The sequence below is a fragment of the Aethalodelphis obliquidens genome, unplaced genomic scaffold (assembly GCF_003676395.1).
Source record: "Aethalodelphis obliquidens isolate GAN/ISIS:26980383/991018 unplaced genomic scaffold, ASM367639v1 scaffold46, whole genome shotgun sequence".
In the NCBI taxonomy this organism is placed as follows: Eukaryota; Metazoa; Chordata; class Mammalia; order Artiodactyla; family Delphinidae; genus Aethalodelphis; species Aethalodelphis obliquidens.
In genome coordinates this window covers 4906564-4927707 of record NW_020837990.1, presented here as the reverse complement: position 1 = coordinate 4927707, position 21144 = coordinate 4906564, and the positions used below count along the sequence as shown (strand labels likewise).

Here is a 21144-nt window from a genome sequence, read left to right as displayed (position 1 = left end):
AAAGACACCAGCCACAAAAGGCCACTCCGGGTATGATTCCACTTACATGAACTGTGCAGAACCGGCAAATCCAGAGACACAGAAGTAGATAGCGATTGCCAGGAGCTGGAGGGGGTGGGATAACGGCGAATGATGGCAAATGGGTACAGGGTTTCTTTTCGGGGTGACGAAAATGTTCTATATGAGGGAGTGGTGATGGCTCACAACTCTGTGAATATACTAAACCCCGCTGCATTGTACAATTTAAGAGGATGAATTTTATGGTAGGTGAATTATGTCTCAATAATAAAAGAAGAGGCACATGAAGAAGGATGGTGGCAGGGAGCTAGATCCCACCCCGACACAGGCAGGCTGGCCACTAGGAGACCTCTGCAAGGTTGCGGAGCCCCCACATTTGGGTGTCCCCTGCTCAGCACAGCTGCTCTGAGCATCGACGTTCTGAGGTCTTCCCTCCTCTGCCCCGGACTGATTCTGCTGGGGTGGTGGGCACTGGGGAGATCCTGGGACCCCCCACCTCTGGGCAGCCTCCCTGCCCCACATCCAGGAGGTGGGGCGGCACCTTATGCCTGGGACCAGAGCGACAGACGGGTCACCTGACAAGCCACACCACTTATTTTTGAAGACAGGCGGGTCCCCTGGTAATAGAGCAGGCACGGAAGAGGCTTTGCCATAGATGGGGAAATTAGGGCAGAAAATAACACTATGAAAACAGAACTGTCTGTCCAGAAATAGGAGAGAAAAAGCCTCACCCTCATCCCAGTGTGTCCGAGTCTGTCTGAGCCCCTGGGAATCCAGGGACCATCCAGCTTCAGAGCTGCCCGCCCCCCCCCAGGCTCAGAGTTCTTCTATCTGCCACGCACTTGCCGGGGCCACCCTGCTCACTAGGGCCAGGGGGTGGGGTGGGTGGGAGAGCCCTGGGTACAGGGGGCCCTGAGTGTCTCTAAGGCGGCAGAGGGAGCACTCACTCCCTTGGGAGGGAAGCAAGGGACCCCACTCTCAAAGTCCTGTCATGTGGAAGGTCCGTGGGGACCGAGGTTCCCTGGACACTGGCTGGCGGGGGGGGGGGGGGGAATGCATCAACCATCAAAGTGGGTTGAAAGTTCTGATGCTTGTAAAGTGAGGGGTGTGCATGTGTGTCCTCCCTGGCTGAAGGAGATCTAAGATGCCCGGATGGGGCGAGGAAGTGGTTTGGAGGCAGGGGTGGCGGAGGCTCAAAAGTGCAGGCAGAAACTGCAGGGCTTTGTGCCCCCAGATTTCCCTTCTAATCCCAGGTGTGGGTAGAAGGACAGGGCTAGCTCCCCAGTCTGCTGGTGGCAAGAGCTTATGAATGGAAGCCGGAGGGAGCCGTGTATACGAAACCCAAAGGAGCCTGGGAGAGAGCAGGGCTGGGCTGAGCTGGGAGAGGGGATGCTGGGGGACTTCACGCCCTGGCAGGCAATAGCTTTATTTTTGCTCTGGGCTTGGGGGTGAGGGCAGGGCAGAAAGGAAAGGGTGAGGCAGAGCCGGTCTGAGGGGGAGGACATCACTGATTTTTCCCAGCATCCCCCAGGCCACTTCTCTCACCACAAACCTCAGTCTCAAGCCACTTGGTTGTCATGGAAACAGGACGGAATGGAACAGATGGTCTCCACTAGACAAATTCCAATTAAACAGGGCAGAGATGGATCGGGAAGGGGGTATGATGTGACTAGGCCACAGAAGGCTCTGCCCTCCAACCTAACCTGCCTACCCTAGGCTGCCCCAGGATGGACAGGAAGCCCTGGGTCACTTCCAACAGACCATGGGCTGGGGTCAGAAGGAAGTTCTGGGAGGAAGATCTCAGGTGGCTGGAGAAAGCTGCCTGGGGGGAGTCACCACCCAGTCCCCCTCACCCTCACTCCTTCAATTCTCTAAGGTGAGGGGCTTGGAGAGGGGCTGCACTGGTGGGGAGCCACATTTAAAGCTACAGAAACACTGAAACAGAGACCCACGCACGCATGCATGTCCAACCAAGCACACGTGTGCAGTTAAATAGTGCTGTATACATATAGACGTGTATGTATGTGCACGGTTGCAGGCACAGAAACACATGGGGGCACGTGCAGAATGATTAAGCAAAGTCATTAATCAGAGACATTCTTAGAACAGTACAAAGAAAATGCTTTAGGAAAATAAGCAGTTTACTTCAACTTACTTAATAAACATGTATTAAGAATCTATCAAGTGCCTGAAAATAGGGATTATAAACACACACACACACTCACACTCACACACACACACACACACACACACACACACGAATGATATCGTCCCGGGCTTAAGGACACGGAATCCATGAACTAATACCGTGATCATGTGCTATGGTAGGAATGTTCACAAGTGCCACGATGGTACCAGGGAGAAAATGATGAACTTGGGGAGAGGAGTTAGAGAAGAAAGGGCCTTGCAGGATGACTGGGACTTTACCAGGCAGTGAAATCTAGCTCACCAAACAGAGGGGACAGCGTGAGGAAAGGAATGAAAAGTGAGGGAGGGCGTGTAGAGGGGACAAGCGCAGGGTGCCTGGCCAGAGGAGTAGCTAGTGGAGGAGCAGACCCCCAACAAACCCTGGCGTGGAGGGCACAACTTCTAAGTCAGACACAAACACCTGCACCTAGCAATGCACCAACACACACCCTGGGAAACCACACAGCCACACACACCTTCACACATGCGCGACTACAGAGCCCCCTGCTCCCTAGGGGTCAAGGCGTGGGAGGTAAATACTTAGTAAATGCTGACTAAATGGCAAAAAGATGCTTCCGTTTGCCACAAACAACACGACGCGAGTATGGGAGGTGCCAGGAGAGAGGGAAGCAGAGCAGTTTTCGCATCTTGGCTATGGGGTTAAACAAAGTGCCAGGAAAACGGGGAGGTGCGCGGGGGAAGGAAACCGCAGAGCTTACTGGGCTTGAGAAGGAGGGCAAGCCAGCAGCTCCCATCGGTGTACTGTACATTTACGGGGCACCTACTGTGTACAGGGCACTGAGCTAGAGCCTGCAGAGATTGTAAGGCTGAGACCTCTCCTGCAAAGACCTCGGCGTCTAGGGTGAGGGGAGGAAAGCGAGACAGCGCCAGACAACATAGTACCAGGAGACTGGGGAAGGGGCCATTTGGGAACCAGGTATTTCACAGGTATTTTCACATGTTGGGGCTTTGGGCTCAGCCAGCAGTTGGAGCCAAGGCCCAGGGGCAGGAGTGGAGGAGCCAGGAGCAGTTAACTCTGGCTGCAAACTTGAATGTGCCCAAGTCAGGCAGGGGGAGATATCTTTGGAAAAGTAGGTTCTGGCTACAGCAAGAGCCTAGACCAGTGGTTCCCAACTGGGGGTAACTTTGCCCCCAGGGGATGATCAGCAATGTGTAAAGACATTTTTTCTTGTCACATGGTGGGGGGTGGGGGGAGGAGGCTACTGGCATCCACCTGGTAGGGGCCAGGGATGGTGCTAAACACCCTACAATGCACAGAATTACTTGGCCCAGGACATCAGCAGTGCTAGCTGGGGCGGTTAGAGCCCTGGCCTCGATCACGGAGTCTGTGTTTAAGACAGCAGCACCGGGGAGCCCAGGAGGGCTCCAGGCAGAGCAGGAGCATGACATGCCCCAACTTCTCCTTGCTCTCAGTGTGTGCAGGCCACCCAGGAATGGGGAGAGGCCCCCGGACGTCTCAGAGGGTGATGGTGTCGGGACTGGCACGGGGTGGGGGTCTGACAGAAATGGGACCAATAAGAACTGGCGACAAATCAGATGCAGAGGATGGAGAAGAATTGGTCAGAGCTCCACTGAATGCAAAATTGGGGTTCCAAGCACAGAAATGGGCAGAGTCCAGCGAGGCTGTGTCCCGGGAAGAGGAGGATTGTACGTGGGGCTTGAAGCGGGACTGTCCAGCTGGCAGTAAGACCAGCTGGTCTGGGGAGCAGGTCAGGCTGAAACTGGACAGAGCAGATAGAAGGGATTGTTCTCTGAAGGCCAAAATTCCCCACACGGCCTTCCCAGCCCCCTCCATGGCTACAAGCTCCCGGCTCCCCTATCCTGAAGACATTCCAGAAGACTCTAGTCTTCTTTCATGTGTCTGCATCTGGCCTCCCTCAGACTGCCCTGGTCATTCTCCTCTGCCGCTTCCCCCAGCCACTCCTACTCAGACTCCAGGTCTCAGCATCAAGGTCACTTCCCCGCAGGAAGCCTCCCCCAGGTTAGGGCCCAGGTGTCTCCTTCGCAGCCCAGTGCAGCCCTGTGCAGACTTTAATCACTTGAGTAATTCCCTAGACCCGCTCTGTGTGCCATCCCAGAGCCCAGAGCAGGAGGACACCTGTTTTCAGACAGTACATCACAACTGGGCTCAGCCCCAGCTCTTGCCAAGGACTGAAACAGGCAGGAGAGGCTCCCGGTGCCCTCGCTTCAGCCCTTGTCTCCTTTCCCTTTTCTGCCCTTCCTTTGCCACCTCCCCGTCCCCTGACCACACGGCTTACAAAAACAGTTCTAGAAAGAACTGTTCTGATAGCCACCAGGACGGGATTGCACCCAGGAGTCAGGAAAAGGTGTGGAAACCAGGACAACTCCCAATGGGAAGTGTTCCAGTAGTTACAGATGAAAATGCCACCCAAAGGCCAAACCTCAAGGACACGTGCCCCCCCCACGCCATGAGTCTTTGAATAAAGCCTTTAATGTCAATTTGAATGGCTTAAAGTACTTTTTCTTGACATACCTGGCACTTAATAGATGCTCAAAGAACATCTGTAGACTAAGTGACCTCACCTAAAGGATTAGGGAAGAGTTACCCACAGGATCACCCCAGGACCCCATCTGGTCAGCAGAAAGGGCCCAACCAAATCAGTCAATGGGAGCCAAGGAGAGTGAGTACTGAGACGCTCTCTGGGCTGGTCAAAGGGTCTGCCCTCCCAGCAGGCAATATCTAGGTGCTCCAAAGAGCCTGTGGGAGCAGGCCTGCAGGTCACTAATTACTCTTGGAGATAAAACACCATGCTGGCTCTAGAGACCAGAAAGCAGCTGGGAGAGGGGGAGGGCAGAGCCTAGAAGGATCTCCAGGGCTGGAGGTGGGGGAGCTGAAATTGGGGAGAAAACACGAATGATATACTAACCGGAGTTACTAATTATTAACCAGCTAGACTCCTGGACTTGAGGGCCCACTTTGCGCCTTCACCCCTACACCAGTGTTGAATCCCGAGCACCTCTGGAACTCCCCCGCCCCGCTCCGGAGGCTGCCCCACCTCCGCCCCACCCACCACAGACTGCCCCCAGCCCCGCCTCGCTCTTTATCTTACCCCGCCCTTCCCGGTGGCAGCTACCATTGAATATCCACTCCTTCTCCCCACACTGGTGGGGTGTCAGGAGACAGACGGATGGCAGCGATAGAAAATATTATATGGGGGCGTGTCTGTGTGACCCAGAGGCGGCCAAGGGAGGAGCCATCCCCTCTTCACTGCTCCCCTCCCCACCCCCTCCCTCCAAGCGTAGCTCAGCTCCTTATCTCTCCCTGCTCAGCCTCAGGGTTTGGCAGGTTTGGCAAGGGGACCACCGTCTGAGGCTGGGTGGGGAGGGGGGTTGGCAAGGAGCAGCGAACCTGCGGGACAGGGCAGAAGGGGCTCCAAACCACGCCTCCTGGGTTTGGGGGGGCAGGGTGCTGGGGCTCAGGCGTGTGGAGACGCGTTGGGGGGCGGAGCCTGACTAACCTCCTCTGGGGTTCAGGAAGGAGGCTTCTGGTTTACCCTCAGGATAAAGAGAAGGCCAGACTCTCCAGGGGCCAAAGACTCATTTCACCAATGGCCACGGGAATCCACGGCTAAGAAGCCCGCAAGGGTCTTCTGGGGCGGGGAGGGGACGCGCTTTTAGTGCCTGGACGGTACTGATGAACTGCCTGCGGCGGTGGTGGTGGTGGTGGTGGGGGGGGACAGACTTGCGGCTGCAGAATCTGTATCACAGTCTGTGTATCACAAGGTCAGATGGTGAGGTGCCTCACCCCGCCACATGCCGTGGCTCGCCCTCCCAGCGCCGTGGCATGCTACAGAGCCACTGCACAATGGCACGAGACACCAAGGGGCGACAGGAGAGGCTGCCAGGAGACCACCCCCCCGAGGCATCCCTGTGGGCACCGCCTCCCACCGGTGACCACACCCATTCCAACCGGTCCCCACCTGTGCCAGTTAGGGCACAGGCTGCTGGGAGAATTAGGGGGCTGCCCCCACCCCGTCACAGTGAGGTGACTGCAGGCAGAGGGCCCCCCGCCCTCCCCACTGTCCTCTATGCCCTGATTCTCTGCAATATGCTCCCTCTCTCAGGCCCCTCACCAGCTTAATTCCTTAATTCCCACTGGAGATAAACGGATCTTTCACTGCAATTTATTGTTAATCCAAAGGAAAACAGGGGCTGGGAAGAGGTGAGGTGGAGGTGGGGACGGGTGAAGGCAGCTAACCCACTCCCTCCTCCTGGCCCCTGGGACAGCGATTGCAGCTGGGGACGCCTAGGCTGAAATCCCGGGGCCAGTCAGCCGGCGTTTGGAGCACCACACCTGTTACCGGGGATCTAGACAACTTGGTTCCCAGGAAAGCATCTGAGAAGGAGGGGGTATCAGACTTGGCTGGCTGAGTTCATGGGAGATAAGACTCCGGGTGCCAGAGGCCATCTTTAAATGCCTGGAGGACCCCCATGTGCAGAATCAGATGTGTTCTACAGGATTCCAAGGGGGTAGAAACAGGACTAAGAGGTGGGAGCTTCAGGGATACAGGCTTCAGCTCAGTACCAGGAAGAATTGGGGGCAGTTAGAGCTGTATGGGCTTCCATGTAGGGTGGTGAGTTCCCCATCACTGCAGGTATTCATGCTGAAGCTGGATGATCAACCAACAGGTAGGGATGTGGTTGGGGGGTTTTAAGAAGTGAATGGGTGTTACATTATTTGACTCCCCTTCCAACCCTGAGACTCTAAGGTTCTGCGACTTACTCTTCTGGTCCTCCCTACCTTCACCTGCAAGGCAGGAGGTATCCTCAGCTGAGGGCCCGGCTGGGAGGCTCTTCCCAGACCTGGGGCTGGGAGGGGACAGGTGGGCTCAGATGTATAACCCGCCTTTAATAGTCACCCCCACCTCTTCGTGTCCCAGCAGGGAGGGTTTAGGGAGAGTGATGGGCTTAGGCAATTCCTCATGAGGCCCCAGCTCCTCCTCTCCGTCTCCCAGCCAGGCCACTGTCTTACAGGCATGCAGAGGTGGCACTCTGAGGTGTCACCTGCTGTGTGTGAGGTCAGAGGGCTGGCGCTGTCCCATGCTGTTCTGGAGGCATCAGTGCACACGGGGTTGAGTGGGTGCAGGAATGGGCCTACCACCCCTCTCCCACCACACACCCAGGGCAGTGGGAGTCCCATAAGGGCTGGCATCGGGCCCTGGGGGCAGCCGGACTCCTGCACCTGGGGTACCTTGGTCGAGGGCATGTAACTCTTGCTTCTAACTACCCTTTAAGAAGGGAGCACAGGATGGCTCCAGGGGTCACCAGGCACCTTTCCAGGTGACCATCTGGGCAGGGGGGTGGTTTTCCAGGAGACCAGGGGCCTGAGCGCCTCACTCTTCCTGAGTTCATCACCATGGAGAGGTCACAGGAGCCCTGCTGAGGGATACCCCACCCAGCGGGTCATGAACTGCTGGGAGGGCTCCTGGGCCTGGCTTCCCAGCCCCTGGGAAGTGACCTTCCTCTAGACCCGGGGTCCCCGGGCGGGCAGTAGCTCATAACAGCCAAGTGGTGTGAAGACTCGCTCTGTACCAGGCACCGTGCTAATCACACCACGTGGCCACATGCATTCTTTACCACTTCTAAACCTCCCAGTGTCACATCCCCATTTTCCAGTGACGGGAACTCAAGTCTGGAGAAGACAAGACATAGGTATATACACGGCCACATGTAAGTAATAAAAGGCAGAGACCGCTTGGCTCCAAAACAAACAGTGGGTTCAGTCAATTTGCCGGGAAAAATATAGTCAAACCAGTTGTTTGTGATCCTATAGACAAAACAGTTATCTAAGATTGACCTTCTGCATTCTCTGACTGGTGGCTGGGGGACAGTGCAGACCCTGCCTCGACAGCCATCATCTTTGATTGCTTACCTCTCCCTACTCTTCCCCTCACCCCCCAGGATCCAGACTCTGCCCTCCCCGCAGGGAGCTGGGTGAGAGCCCCCCACCTCCGCGGGGGGAGAAGATGGCAATCAGAGTCTGATCAGGAGCAGAGACACACACGCACAGAGCACGTGACCTCATGCATGGGCACACACATACACACACAAACCATAAACCTCTCTCATACACACACAGAGGACATAAAAACACTTGTAAAGAAACACATAAACCAGCACAAATTATCATTACAGTGCAAACTGTGTACACAAGTGCCGAGGGGGTAGGAGTAATGGAGTGATGGGAGATGGGAGAGGATAATGGAGCTGTTTTCTGGGAAGGGTGCTTCTGAGCAGAGCGGGGCTGTGTGTGTGTGTGTGGGGGGGGCTGACTTGCAGAGAAGCTAGCTGGTGGCACTGTCTGCCCGCTGTCCCAGGCTCCCTGGAGGGAAGGGGGAGCCACAGAGACCCTTTCCAGTTACCCCACAGCAGTGCTGAGAGGTGGGGGGCCAAAGACCGTCACCTCTCCTCCTCCACGACTACCGGCTCCTTCGGTTCCAGCCCAGAGGCCTGTTATCTGACTCCTGGGAGGCGTTGAAGGTTGCGAAGGGTGCTGAGGCCCAGGCAGGGGAGGGCACAGGGGAGCAGGGGCAGGGGGTTGTCATCGAAGTTCCCCAAAGCCTCATCCATCAACCGAGCAGAGATAATCAGGGTGCGCAGCCGGCCCAGGACACTGATTACTCTCCGGGCACCGTAAACACAGGGAATAAATCTGGGAAGGGGCTGGGGAGGAGGTGTCTCGGTAGCAGGGCCGGCCACCCTGCCTGGGAAGGGAGAGGCAGCCCATCCATCATTCTGAGATATGCAGCAATCTAGGCCAATGAGATCAGGATGGTTTGGGGATGGGGGAGGTGGGCAATCATAATAAAATAATCCAGTGCAGTGTGGCTGTTCCACTCCGATCTTATTCACACGCAAGGAGAAGCCCGTCCCTGCCTCTGCTCCAAGTTTTACCCAGAAGCCGCTGTAGAAGCTTCTGCCATTGACTTAAAACCCTCAAAGGAGGCCTGGCCTAGAAGGCACGAAAGTGGCTTGACTCAAAAGCGCCCGTGGGCATCGCAGGCTCCGGGGCAGGCAGGCTCTGGGCAGAGCTGGCTCCTTTGTGCTGACAAGGCAATCCTTAGGTTTGCATGGAGGGCAGATGGGTCTTAAGCCCTCCTTCCTCCTATGCTTCCAAGTACTTCCCGGGTGCCGGGAGGATTCCAGCTCCAGGAACCGATCGCATAGCTCTGGCCCGTGTCTGGGCCACAGAAGTTGCACCGTAATTCAAACTAACGGAGCATGGATAATCTAGAACAGCAGAGGGTCTAGGAGGAATTTCTCTTTGGCGTCGAAACATATCAGATGACTGTTTTGCAGCTGAGTTACCTTCCTAATTAAGCAAGGGAGTTTGTGAGGCCTGAGCACCCGTGGTAATCTGCAGGGTCAGGGAGTGCTGGAGGAGCACTGGCCCCAGGTGACCCTCGAGAGGGCGATCACACGTGAGCCATCTGGAGTCCACTCTTGGCCCGTGACCACAACACTGGGAAAGGGTTTTGATTTTTCCGCTCCCACGATCCTCCTTCTTGGGACAGTTCGATACCTCAGCTGCAAGGCGGCCAATGCCTCTGTCCCCCGCTCCCTGTCTTGAACCTGCCCGTGGTACAGGAAGCACCAGGCCCTTTCATCCCAGGAGATCAAAGCAGCTGGCACATGTGAACACCCTAAATCCTCTCCCTGCCCCTCTCCCCAGGTAGGGGCCACCTCCCTTGCCATCTTTTGGGATCTCTGGGTGAGGGCAAGAGGGACGGGAACCTTCCGGAAGCTTAGGACAGGCCCTGGCATAGGATCAGTTTGCTGAGCTGTGGACCCACCCAGGATCTGGGGCCAGCCTGGGAACACCTGCTGGTGGCAGTTCCAGGCAGATTCTCTGAGAGGAGCTATTACACCTGCCTCTAGTCTCACAGTGAAACATGGTGGGAGGCCCCCAAACGGCATCAGTGATGCTCAAAGGCTCAGGGGATGAAAGAGCAATAATGTCAAGACATTTCCCTCTAGCACAGGCACATTAATACTCCCAAGACACAACGGTGACGGTGGCAGGATATACCAGGAATGTAACAACTGTACTTTTAGTACTTGTAAGGTATCCAAAGGAGAAGTAGTAACCACAGCCGAAACTCCCTGATGATAAGCACTAATGACTCCCCAATGCTCCAGGGAGGCCCCAGGTCATTCCTGCACCATCAAAGGGAGCAGGAGGGTAGGCTATAAGATGCTACGCAGCGGGGATGGGCATTCTTTTTTTTTTTTTTGCGGTACGCAGGCCTCTCACTGTTGTGGCCTCTCCCGCTGCGGAGCACAGGCTCCGGACGCACAGGCTCAGCGGCCATGGCTCACGGGCCCAGCCGCTCCGTGGCATGTGGGATCCTCCCAGACCGGGGCACGAACCCGTGTCCCCTGCATCGGCAGGCGGACTCTCAACCACTGCGCCACTAGGGAAGCCCGGGGGATAGGCATTCTTGAGGCAAGGTCCTGTGTTACTCCAGGCTTAGTAAGCTGTCTTCTTCCATCACCCAAAAGAGAGGCAGCTTAGCCAAGTGGTAGGATCATGGACACTGGACCTGAATCCTGCCTCTGCCACTTACTAGCTATGTGACCAGAGGTGAGTTACCTAACCTCTGCTCAGGTCTCCTTTGTTCATATGTTAAAGACACCGAATAAGTTATTACACGTAAGATGTTTACAACAGTGTCTGAGTGTCTAAAAACTCTTGATAACAGTTTGCTGTTATTGTTATCATCATCACTGTCCAAACAAGCAACGACACATCCACTTAGCATGTACTATGCAATGATGTATCCACCTACTACAGTGCTATCAGATAGCCCATGGTGTGGCCAACCCTGTGCAAGGCCCTAGGGATTCCAAGCTCTATCAACAATGGGCCCTGTCCTTTTGGAGCTCTCAGTCTTATGAAGATAAATCCCAGGCCCAAATAACTATAGCAAGATGCAGAGTGGTTATTGCCTTGGGTGGCACAGATGAGGTGCTGGGGATGGGAGGTGGGGACTTTGAGTGAGAGAGGTTATCTCCAGCTGGGGGCTTCATGATAAAAGTAGCTCTCGACCTCAGTTTTTGGATATGGGAAATAAGGGCGATTTGGGGGGAACGGCACGTGTAAAGGCACTGAGGTGGGAAAGCATGAGGTGTGTGGCTGGCTGGGCCTGCCATGCCCGGAGAGGTGGTGGGAGCTGAGCCAGAGAGGGGGCAGCCGTCAAATGCTTCTGGGCTGTGAGTATCCTTCTCAGGCACGTTTTAGGTATATTCATCCAAGAAGCAGTGTAGGCAGTTTGGAGCCAGAGAGCCAGGAGTTGGGGATGGAGGTGAGCCAGGGGCTGCTGCAGGAGTCCCCGAACGAGGACACTGCCACCAGCCCCTCCTGCAGTGGGATCCACGTCAAGTGGGTCAAGTGGCGGCAAGGCTGGCTCGGCTCTGAGGCACCTCGTCTACTTCCTTTGTCCCAGCAGCTGACAGCATTTGCCCAGGAGAGACCAGGAGTGACGGAGGGGAGACCTGCGGCGCTGCTCAGGGGTCAGGGAATGGAGCCCATGGAGTCAGCCCACCAATCCCACTTGGGGCTCGAATTCCAGACAAGCTACAGGGCCTTACAGGGGAGCATCAGGGGCTGGCATAGATCTCCAGCCCCCGTTTCTCCAGAGCAGGGCTGACTTGCCGATGTCTTCCCAAACAGCTTGGCGCTCCCACCTCCGCTGACTGATTTGGCGGGCGCTCACGTGCTGAAGTGTGGGCTGGCCTGTGTGACCCCCGCGCGGAGCACACCAAGTGAACCCGTGTGCGCTAAGAACCAATTACTCCGGCCTGGCACTCTCTTTCCTCTACAAGACCGAGGCCCCAAGAAGGGGCACGGTTTTCTTTGCCCTCGTCTTGTTTTTCATGGCTACGTTCACTGAGCCCTGGTGGTATGGCGGTGACTGGCTGGTCTGCGGGGGAAGAAAGATAAAGCAGAGGGGGAGGGCACAGGCAGAGGGGCTGGCTGGCAACAGACACCAGAATCTGCTAAGAAAGAAAGAATCCCGTCTTTGGTGGGAAGAACCCCAAGATGGAACCTGGGCTCCATCACAGCGACTGTGGGCAAGTCACTCCACCTTGGGGAGAGGAGAGGGGCCAGGAAGCCCCTGTGGAGGCTGTCAGCTGGTGAAACTGCATCTATAGGGAATGAAAAATGCTTCTCACATGGGGTCTCCAGGTCTCTACTCCCACCTTTTGGACAGAAAGATGGGCTAAGATTCAGGCCAAGGCCGTGTGGAAGGCTCCGGACTCCACCTCTGCTGCTAGGACGTGTCTCTTAGATCTGTGTGTGGGGGTGGGCGTGCTGTCCCCTGTGCCCTCTTCTATGGAATGACAATGATCTGCTGAGCTTCTCAGAGAAGGCGGACTCCTATGCGTAGCCCTGGAGGGAGCTGTGTCCTTGCCTCCTTAAGGTGGGGAGCAGAACTGAGGGTCCAAGTGGGCAGGAGGGACTCCATGTTCCCAGCTTTGGGGAACGTGCATTCCAGGAATGTACGGGTGCGGGTGGGGAAGGAGGACCCTGCTTAGGCCCACAGATCAAACTCGAACTCCCAATGGGACATGCTTGTGCCCATGGCCATTGGCCTGTTTTGCTGCCTGGGCCACGCCTGCAGCTGTGTCCCAACGGAGCCACCAAGCCAGCGGAACTAATGTCCTCTAATGAGATCCGGGCCAGAGTGGCCAGGCGGGTTTTATTGTCTGTGGCTTGGTAATGAGACTCCTCATAAACTGGGAATGAAATTGGGGTCTGCGTGGACCAGAGAGGGGTGGGGGATAGCCTAGGAGAGGGAATCGACTCTGCCTACCAAATCCCCGCCCCACCTCCTCCACTGTTCCAGTCAAGTCCACAATGCTGTCTGAGCACCGCTCTGCCCCGGGCCAGGCCCACACGCTGGCTGTGTGCCTGCCTGTGCCCGGAGGCTCTGTGCTTACACCTCAGGGGTCGTGCCCACGTCTCAGGTCGGATCCCTGGGAGTGGTGCTCTAGCATCTGAAAGGACATGCTCCCCTTGACATGCCCCCTCCCCCAAGCTGTTCTGTTGTTGGGCATCTTGTGCTCTGTGCCAACCTGGGCTCTGTGGTCAGCTCCAGCTGCCACCCTCCAACCTAGATCCTTAACATATCCCTCATTTCTCCAGGGAGCCGCCATGCTCTGCTTGTTGTCGGGGAGAGTGTAAGCTGGTGGTTGCTGGCAAAGTGAATGACCACCTCACCGGACACATTCTCTCGTGGCCTGGTTCAGCCTCTTCCGCATCTGTCCAGCCCAGCCCATCTCATCTTCCTCATCTACTGAATTTGGAGTCAGAAGACTTGAAATCTAATTTGGCTACACTGGCATGAAATGGTCAGCAAGGTACTAAACCTACACCTCACCTTTCTCATCTGTAAAATGGGAGAGCTACTGATACCCTTCACATGGGGTCACTGAGAGGATCAGCTGAAACTATGAACTGAAAAGACTGTCACAACCATCTTTATTATTATTGGTGAAAGGACTGAGCCTTCAGCTGGAGAAACCAAAAGGACTTTCTGCCAGCGAGAAGGGCATGACCCCAGGACAGATTCTCTACCTCTCGGACTGTACCATCTTGCCTGAAGAGCCGGTACCGTGGACTGCTGGGAAAGGGTCCTGTGGCCCACTCTTCTCCCAAGTGTGGAAGTTTGCAGGGGCTGAGTCCCAGGCCCTCCATGCCAGCCTCAGGCTGCTGCCCCAGCCAGCACTCCAGATGGGCCATGGTGCCCAGCTGGGCCCCAGCCAGGGAGTGAGGCAGGTGCAGGGGAGAGCGCTCGGTGACAGGCTGCAGAACAAAGGTGCACAGCACCTGCTGCTCGTGCCATACATGACCACCAGGGCTGGGCTCAGGTAGGTGCCTGCAGCCAACCAGGCCACCTGAGTCCCCCAGGGCTGCTGCAGCCTTTGCCATCATTTCCAGGTGGGGAAGAGAGGTCAGCAGTGGGCAGGCAGCTGAGTGGTTCTTTCTCAAGGGACTGTGAAGTCGGCACTGCCCAGCTGGCAGACACAGTGGGGGCCAGGACCACTCAGAGGAAAGGTGTAGGGAACAAGAGCAGCTACCACTACTGAACATTTATCACATGCCTGGCAATGCACTAAGCACTTTTCATACATTACTGTCGATCTAATCTTCACAAACCTCCTTTGAAAGCTGTATCAGCAGAAACCCATTTTACGGATGGGAAAACTGAGGCCTACAAAGCAACTTAACCAAGTCCACTCAACTGGCAATTGGTGGAGATGGGATTCAAATCCAGTCCAGCTGGCCTTGCTTTGCTCTCTCACTCTGCTGGGTGGCCAAGATGGGGTGATCTCCAGGTTGTGGGAAGAGGAACTGAGCTATCTGCTGCTCCCTCTTGACTGGGGCCTGGGACCACTGCTACTCTACCCCAGAAGACTGTGAAAGGCACAGATCCCATGAGTCCCTGAGAATACATAAGCATTGCCCCTCTGCTACCCCAGAATAAACCTTGGGATTATCCATTGCCCTGAAGAGCCTACAGTCTGCTGTCAGGAAGACCTTCTTTGTGTCCTTCTTGAATCTCTCCTGTTGCACTGAGTTCATCTCTCCTTGTCAGTGTTCAGATATTAGGTTTGATGTGTTTTCTCCTATCTTTTCCCTCTCCCCATTTCCCAGCTCCAAACAGCACAAGAGAATCCAGAGCTTAAAGGGTTAACCGGACTAAGGGGTGTTATCTCCAGCTCAGGGCTTTCCCTGTGCAAGGTGATCCCTGCTCAGATCTTAAGTTACCTCCTGCCCCAGCCAGCACATCTGCTGCTGGCTCTGCAGACCTGGTCTCTATGGAGAGGGGCGGGCATCATGGGGCAGAAACATTTACCAGCTGGACTCGGGCACAGGGTCCTGGGATCCCAGGACTGGCCTCTTCCCCACTCCTTGCCCCTCATCCCCGCTTGCCTTTTCAACAAGGGGGCTCCTGCTTTCTGCTGAATGAACTGGGATGCTTCCAGGTACATGTATGTTGCCAACCTGGGCACACATATGGTTCAGCAGGGCTTTTCACAGCCCACGACTCAAGAGCTCCTTTTTAAATGCCCAGAGTACATCCCCTTTCTCCAGCTGATCCTTTTCCCCAAATACTCATGCAGGAAGCAAAGATGCCAAAATAGTAGCTGAAACTCTATTTCTTGTGGCCCCTCCCCGCCGTTCAGGAATCCTGAGAAGCAGCGGAAAGTCTCTCCAGGTGAGCATCCCCCGTGAGGATGCAGTGGCCCAGTCTAAGGCCAAGGGCAGAGCAGAAAAATAAGGCAGTGTCCAGGCTTCCCAACCCCAAAGGATATGACAGCTCATCTTGGAAGGAGCTGGCTAAGGGCAAATCTTAGGTCTCCTCCAAAGTCACCCTCACTGACACTCTGACATAAACACAGGTGTTACCAAGGCTCACGGCCACTCACAAAATCCTAGTTGGAAAGCCATAAGAAATCAATTGCATGTGAATATATATTTGATGTGTATTTATGGCCCCTGCACCATGGTGACCCATAGATCCCAGTGCACACGCCTCCTCGTCCTAGTCCCCATGGGTCTGCACGTGCACAGTAAATTGTAGATGACCAACACATGCACACACAGTCTTGCACATGTGTGTGTGCACCCACTCTATACTGAAGGTGAGGCCATAGGCAGATTGTCAAAAATGTTACAGCCTAAGCCCCACAGCTGGCTGATGGCCATTCTAGCCTGGCTCACTGGCTAACCTTCAAAGTTAAAAAAAAACAAATCAGCGTAACAGGTGAGTATACAGACACCCTCACTGTCTCCCCCAGCAGGTAGGAGCCATTCAGTTTACCAGGTTAACCAGGAAAGATACAATCAGGAAAACTGAAGGTATATTCACACCTCCCTTGGGTATTTTCTGTTTATGCTGAACAATGAGCATTAGTCAGCTGCTAAACAATGGCAGCATCATGGGCACAGCAACTGGGGCTGCCCCCCTGCCCCCCACCCTCCCCAGCCTGGCCCACTTGCTCAGCCGTCAGCACTAGGGTTCTGGCCGGAGACCATCCTGGCAGTGCACAACTGGGTCCCGGGTCAGGCCAACGAGGTGGATTCATTGTGCAAAGCTGAGCAGCCGAGAAGGGAATGGATATCAGAGTCTAGGCCAGTATCAGGCGACAAGGGGCGGCCTGTCCCGTAAACACAGAGAGTCAGGCTCAGAGACACTTTCTAGACCACTCAGCCCAGGGTGCTGGGCCCAGGCTCTGCCGTATCTCCTCCTCCCTTCCAGCCTTGACGATTCGGCCTTGAATCAGAGTCTGAGACATTCCACAGCGCTGCCTCCGAAATGGGCACTGGCATTCCTGCTTACCGGCACTGCAAACCCCAGGCCAGCAGGATTGGTTTTGCCATAACGTCCTGCCCAGCAAGCCAGAGCACACCACTGTCTGTGAGCGATGGGGAGAGAGGAGAATAACCCAACAGTCCTGACACCCCAGGTTTCGAAGGAAACCACCATGACAGCGAGCTCTGCATAGGCTGCAGAGAAGGGGGTGCTGCGGCCCCGACAGGTCTTCCGAGGGTGTGCGTGACACCTGGGGCGTGTGTTCTCTTTCCAGACAAAAGGTTTGGGGAAGCCAATTAGGGAGGGTGTGGTGTAGGTGGGACACCAGCTCAGCGCACCTGCTTCTAAGACAGGTTCTCTGCTTCCTCTCCCGGGCTCCTCCTGTCCCTCTGGGATGCAGCCCCCGTGCCCCACTGGCCCCGTCCTCTGAGTGAACAGATTCATCTCAGAGGCATGTGGGGCTTCACCACCCTGCCCGGTAAAGTCTGTGTTGTTGAAAATATACTTCTGTGCTTATACATCAAGAGCCGGATTTGGAGTGTTTTGAAGTCTGTGGGCCACCACACACAGCCCGGGGGGGCTCCCCCCCCACCAGGCTCCTCTCCTCCACCCTCCACGCCCCCTGCCATAGCCTAGGAGAACCCAGAAAGGAGCATCAGGCTGCCAAGTCCCCAGAGAGAAGCAGCAGCGGGCAATCAGGAGGGTGCCTGAGGGTGATGGTAAACGGGGTGCGGGAGGGCAACTTCTGGGCCCACCAGCCTCTGTCCAAGTGTCGTGTGGGCACTACCACATCCACCTTCCTCCCCTCACAGAGGCACCAGGGCCACAGGCACCGGGTAGAGGAGGCTCTCGGGTCGGGGAACTCTGGCTGCCCCGCTGACTGACGCTACCCAGTCATGACAATTACGATCAATCAAGGAGGCGTATTAGCTGCCTGTCTGAGCTGTGTGGTTCCTTCTCTGCGTCCCACCCCCTCAATCTGGATTTTTGGTGGGAGGAGTGTCTACACTTGAGCCAGGTGACAGTGTCAACTCCCTGCCCCCACTTCCTGAGTGGGAGGAAGCAGGGCAGGCCTCCAGCCCCCCAAAGAAGGAATGAACTACCAAGCACAGCACCACAAAGCTGGGGAAGAGAGTAACAAAAGGAGGGGAGAGTGGGGGGGGGCAGTGAACGTCCCCTCCCCAAGCCTTCCCGCTCTTTGTCTGACCCAGGATTAGGTTAACCCCTAGTTTGCTGGTCCACACAGGCCTCAGGAAAGCTGTCCTTTTGCTGGGTACTGGGTGTGGGTAATATGGGATTGAAGGGTTCCCGGAAGCCCAAACCCCGGTGTCGGACAAGTGCTAGAGCCTGAGCTTCTAGCATCTCCTGCTGGCTTCCCAGGAGGTCCAGGGAAAGATAAAGACCTCTTATTCTCACCGCCACCCTGCTGCGTGGAGGGACTCAACTATGCCTCTTTGAAATGGGCAGTGACACCTGTGTGCCCAGGAACTTACCCTTACCCCGCACACCTAGCAGGGCAGCGCCCCCCGGGCTGCAGGGCCGGGGGCACCGTGGTGCGGACTTTCACAAACCATTTTCTCCGCCATCGGCCACTCCGAGGCATTTTCGGAGCCCTGGCAGTGAGCTGGTGGCGGACGGGGTACAAAAGTGAATGCGGCCAGGTTCCTCCCTCCCAGAAGTGCAGGCCAGCCCCGCAAAACACACAACGTGGCTGGTCCTCAGATAACAGACAGCCCTCCGAGTCTGCAACACCGCACGTACCTCCTCCGCGGAGCTGCAGGCACAGCCGAGACCCAACATTCTCGCCCCACGCGGAGCCGGTTTCTCTGTACTTCGACCCCTTATTTTGCCACCTAAGTCCGGAGCCACGTGCTCCAGCCAAGCCCCCACTCTGCCCAGCCTCCTTCCCAAGCCCCCCATCTAGCTAGCGCGGGAGGTAGTTTCAGGTTTCCTTCACGAAGCCTGGAGGAACTCCCCCAAACCCCTCCCCCACTCCACCCGCCAGCCCCGACTGGCGCGCGGTGTCCCCAGCCACCGTGGGAGCCAGGCAGCTTCCCCAGGGACACAAAGGGTTAAATCCAGGCGAGGGGACTCGGTCGGATTTGCCTCCTAAACGCATTTTCCAGTTCATTCCCCAGCACAAAACGCCCGGGCCAGTCCCAGCCTCCGCCCCCACCCCATCCGTCAGAGGGGCCACCGCGGGCCACCCCCGGGGTCGGGCGTCGCGTTAACCCCTCGGCCGCCAGCATCTCAAGGAAGGACACGCGGGGCACCCTCGGGAAAGTGGGTCACGCAGCTACCTGGCTGGCACGAAGCCCGCGGTGCCTCCTGCGGGGAGAGCCCCCCCAAACTGCGATTGCAGTTCCGAGGCGAAGCCCAGCCCTGCGCAAGGCGGGGAGGTTGCGATCTCGCGCCACCGGGGCCTCAGCCTCCGGGTAAAGGAGCCGCAGGTGAGCCCTGCCGCAGAAGAGGGCACTCCGCGTCGGTGGTGGGGCGACGCGGTGCGGCAGCGCCCGAAACCATCTGGCAAAGGTGCTGGTAGAAGAAACGAAGCCCCCCTGCTATCCGCCAAGCCCTGCAGCCCACCAGATCCGAGACTGACGCCCTCCCCCTGGGGCTGTTGTCTCGTACCCCGAGACGGTGATTATTTTGCATTTATGTAACATGAAGTGTTTGCAAACTGCTTCCGGAGCTGAGAGCTGGTTATTGAATAAATAGAACGCTATTACATATTGTTATTTTTGTGTGAAAAACTGCGCGGAGAAAGTGCTTTCTTGCTACACAGAGATGTGCATCCTACTGCTTCCCTGCAGGGCAGGCTGTTCGGCTGCTCAACCTCTCCTTCTCCGCCGTGCCACCCGTTACCCCCTTACCTAAGCCGTGACCCAACTTTTCTGGCTCCTTTCACTCCCTACAACCCAGACGTGCCTGCGATCCAGCTCCCAGCCCCGGGGGAGGCACTGGATTGGGGGGTGTGTGTGGAAGGGAAAGGCAGAGGCGGAACGTGCTTACCTGGGAGGAAGAAGGCGGTCAAGCCGAGAGCGAGTCCCCACCAGAGTCCAGCGGCGCCCGCAAGCCCCATCCGAGCCATCGGGGGCCGGGGGTCCGGCGAGAGGGGCCGCGAGGAGAGCGCTCCTCGCGCTCCAGAAAGCAGCCCGGAAGACGAAGGCGATCCCTGCAGGCCGGCGGGCGCTCTGAAGATCCAGGTCAACCTCAGCCGTCGGCCGGGGCGGGGTGGGCTGGGTGGGATCGGCGCGGACGCAATCCGGGGCCCGGGCGGCCGCCGGCTCAGAGGCTCGGCAGATGCCCGCCGCAAGTTGCACGAGTCATGCCCCCTTCTCCTCCTCCGCTCTCCTCCCCGCGCCGGTCCCCGCCCTCTTCTTCCACGCAGAGCCGGGCTGGGGAGAGGGACCCACCCCCGGCGCGCCCGGCTGCCCGGCGCGGGCTCCCGGCCCCCGGCGCGCTCACACCCTCCCGCTCGGCTCCAACTTGAAGGCGTCCATGGGCGGCCGTCCTCCGAGGGCGGCGGGACGAGCGAGGGCGGCGGGCGGGCGGCGCGGTGGGCTCGGGGCCCAGGCGGAGGGCGCGCGGCTCGGCGGCCCAGGCGATCGGGCGGTGCGGCTCCAGGCGAGGAGAGCGATCCGGGGCGCCGCGTCCCCGCAGCGCCGCAGCTGCTCGCTCTGCCGGGTCCCGGCGATCCGCAACAATGTGGAGCTGCCCGGGCACCGAGTCGAGCCGCGCTCGCTCCTCTCCCTCTCTTTCTCTCACTCGCCGAGCTCCAGCCTCTCAGCCGCTCTCCCCGTGATGTCAGCCCGAAGGGGAGGGGTTAGCGTTAACCCCCTCCTGGCTCCCACGCGCGGCCCGCGCTCGGCCCCGGCCTCCGCCCCGCCGCGCACACCTTCCGGCCCCTGGCAGAGGCGGATCCCTAGCAAGGGCCGTGGGGTCGCGCTCAGGCCCACTGCTCGGGAGATGCCCCTTCGGTCGCCTTTCCGCCGGGGAGGGGGCCGAAGGGCTAGCCGCCCTCCTCCGTCGCTGACAAAGGGAGGCAGTGACCCCTAGCGGCCGGCGTCAGGGGAGAAGCCGCTCGGTGGGGGTGGAGTTAGGACTGGGTGGAGGCGGGGCTGTGGAGGAGCGGGCGTGCAGTACGGAGAAACCAGGATCCAGCAGTGTCCGAGGCGAAAGGTCTTCTCCAGGCCCTCTCCTCCAACTCTGGCCCCACTTTACAGATGAGGAAACAAAGGCCCAAAGAAGGTCAAGGCGGCTCGCCCAGGGGCATGAGCAGAAAGTGGCAGGGTTCGGATTAGAGCCCAGAAGATCCTGCTTCTCTGCATCACCTGAACGCTAAATGGAGAGGCAGCTATGCGGGGGGATCCTCCGGAAGCTGCCAGGGAAGTCGGTGGTGGGCATTCGTGGGTGACATGGGGCCGCTGAGGTTTCTGGTCTTTTCTAATACACGCTCCCTTCAGGAGTTCCTTTTCCAAAAACTGAAGCCCCCTCCCCTCCCTAAATAGAGCAAGAAATCTTGCTCTGCCCCCTTTGTGGAACCTCTGTTTTGAGCGATTTGCAGGATACC

At 57.3% G+C, this 21144-nt stretch overlaps 1 protein-coding gene across 9 annotated transcripts in view; it reads right to left on the bottom strand.

The window, feature by feature from the left end:
* Window positions 1-20557, bottom strand: part of NECTIN1 (nectin cell adhesion molecule 1) — a 90533-nt gene extending 69976 nt beyond the window's left edge. For 3 of the 9 annotated variants that reach the window (XR_003427797.1, XM_027082046.1, XM_027082045.1), the window contains exon 1: window positions 19584-20375. Coding sequence is in view for 7 of the 9 variants with exons in the window: in XM_027082046.1 (XP_026937847.1) it covers window positions 19584-19662 (79 nt within the window). In the remaining 2 variants the exon portion in view is untranslated. Of the gene's footprint in view, window positions 1-19583 lie in introns of all 9 variants that reach the window. The other 6 variants (XM_027082039.1, XM_027082040.1, XM_027082041.1 and 3 more) reach the window with 5 other exon arrangements.
* Between the last annotated feature and the right edge of the window lie 587 nt (window positions 20558-21144).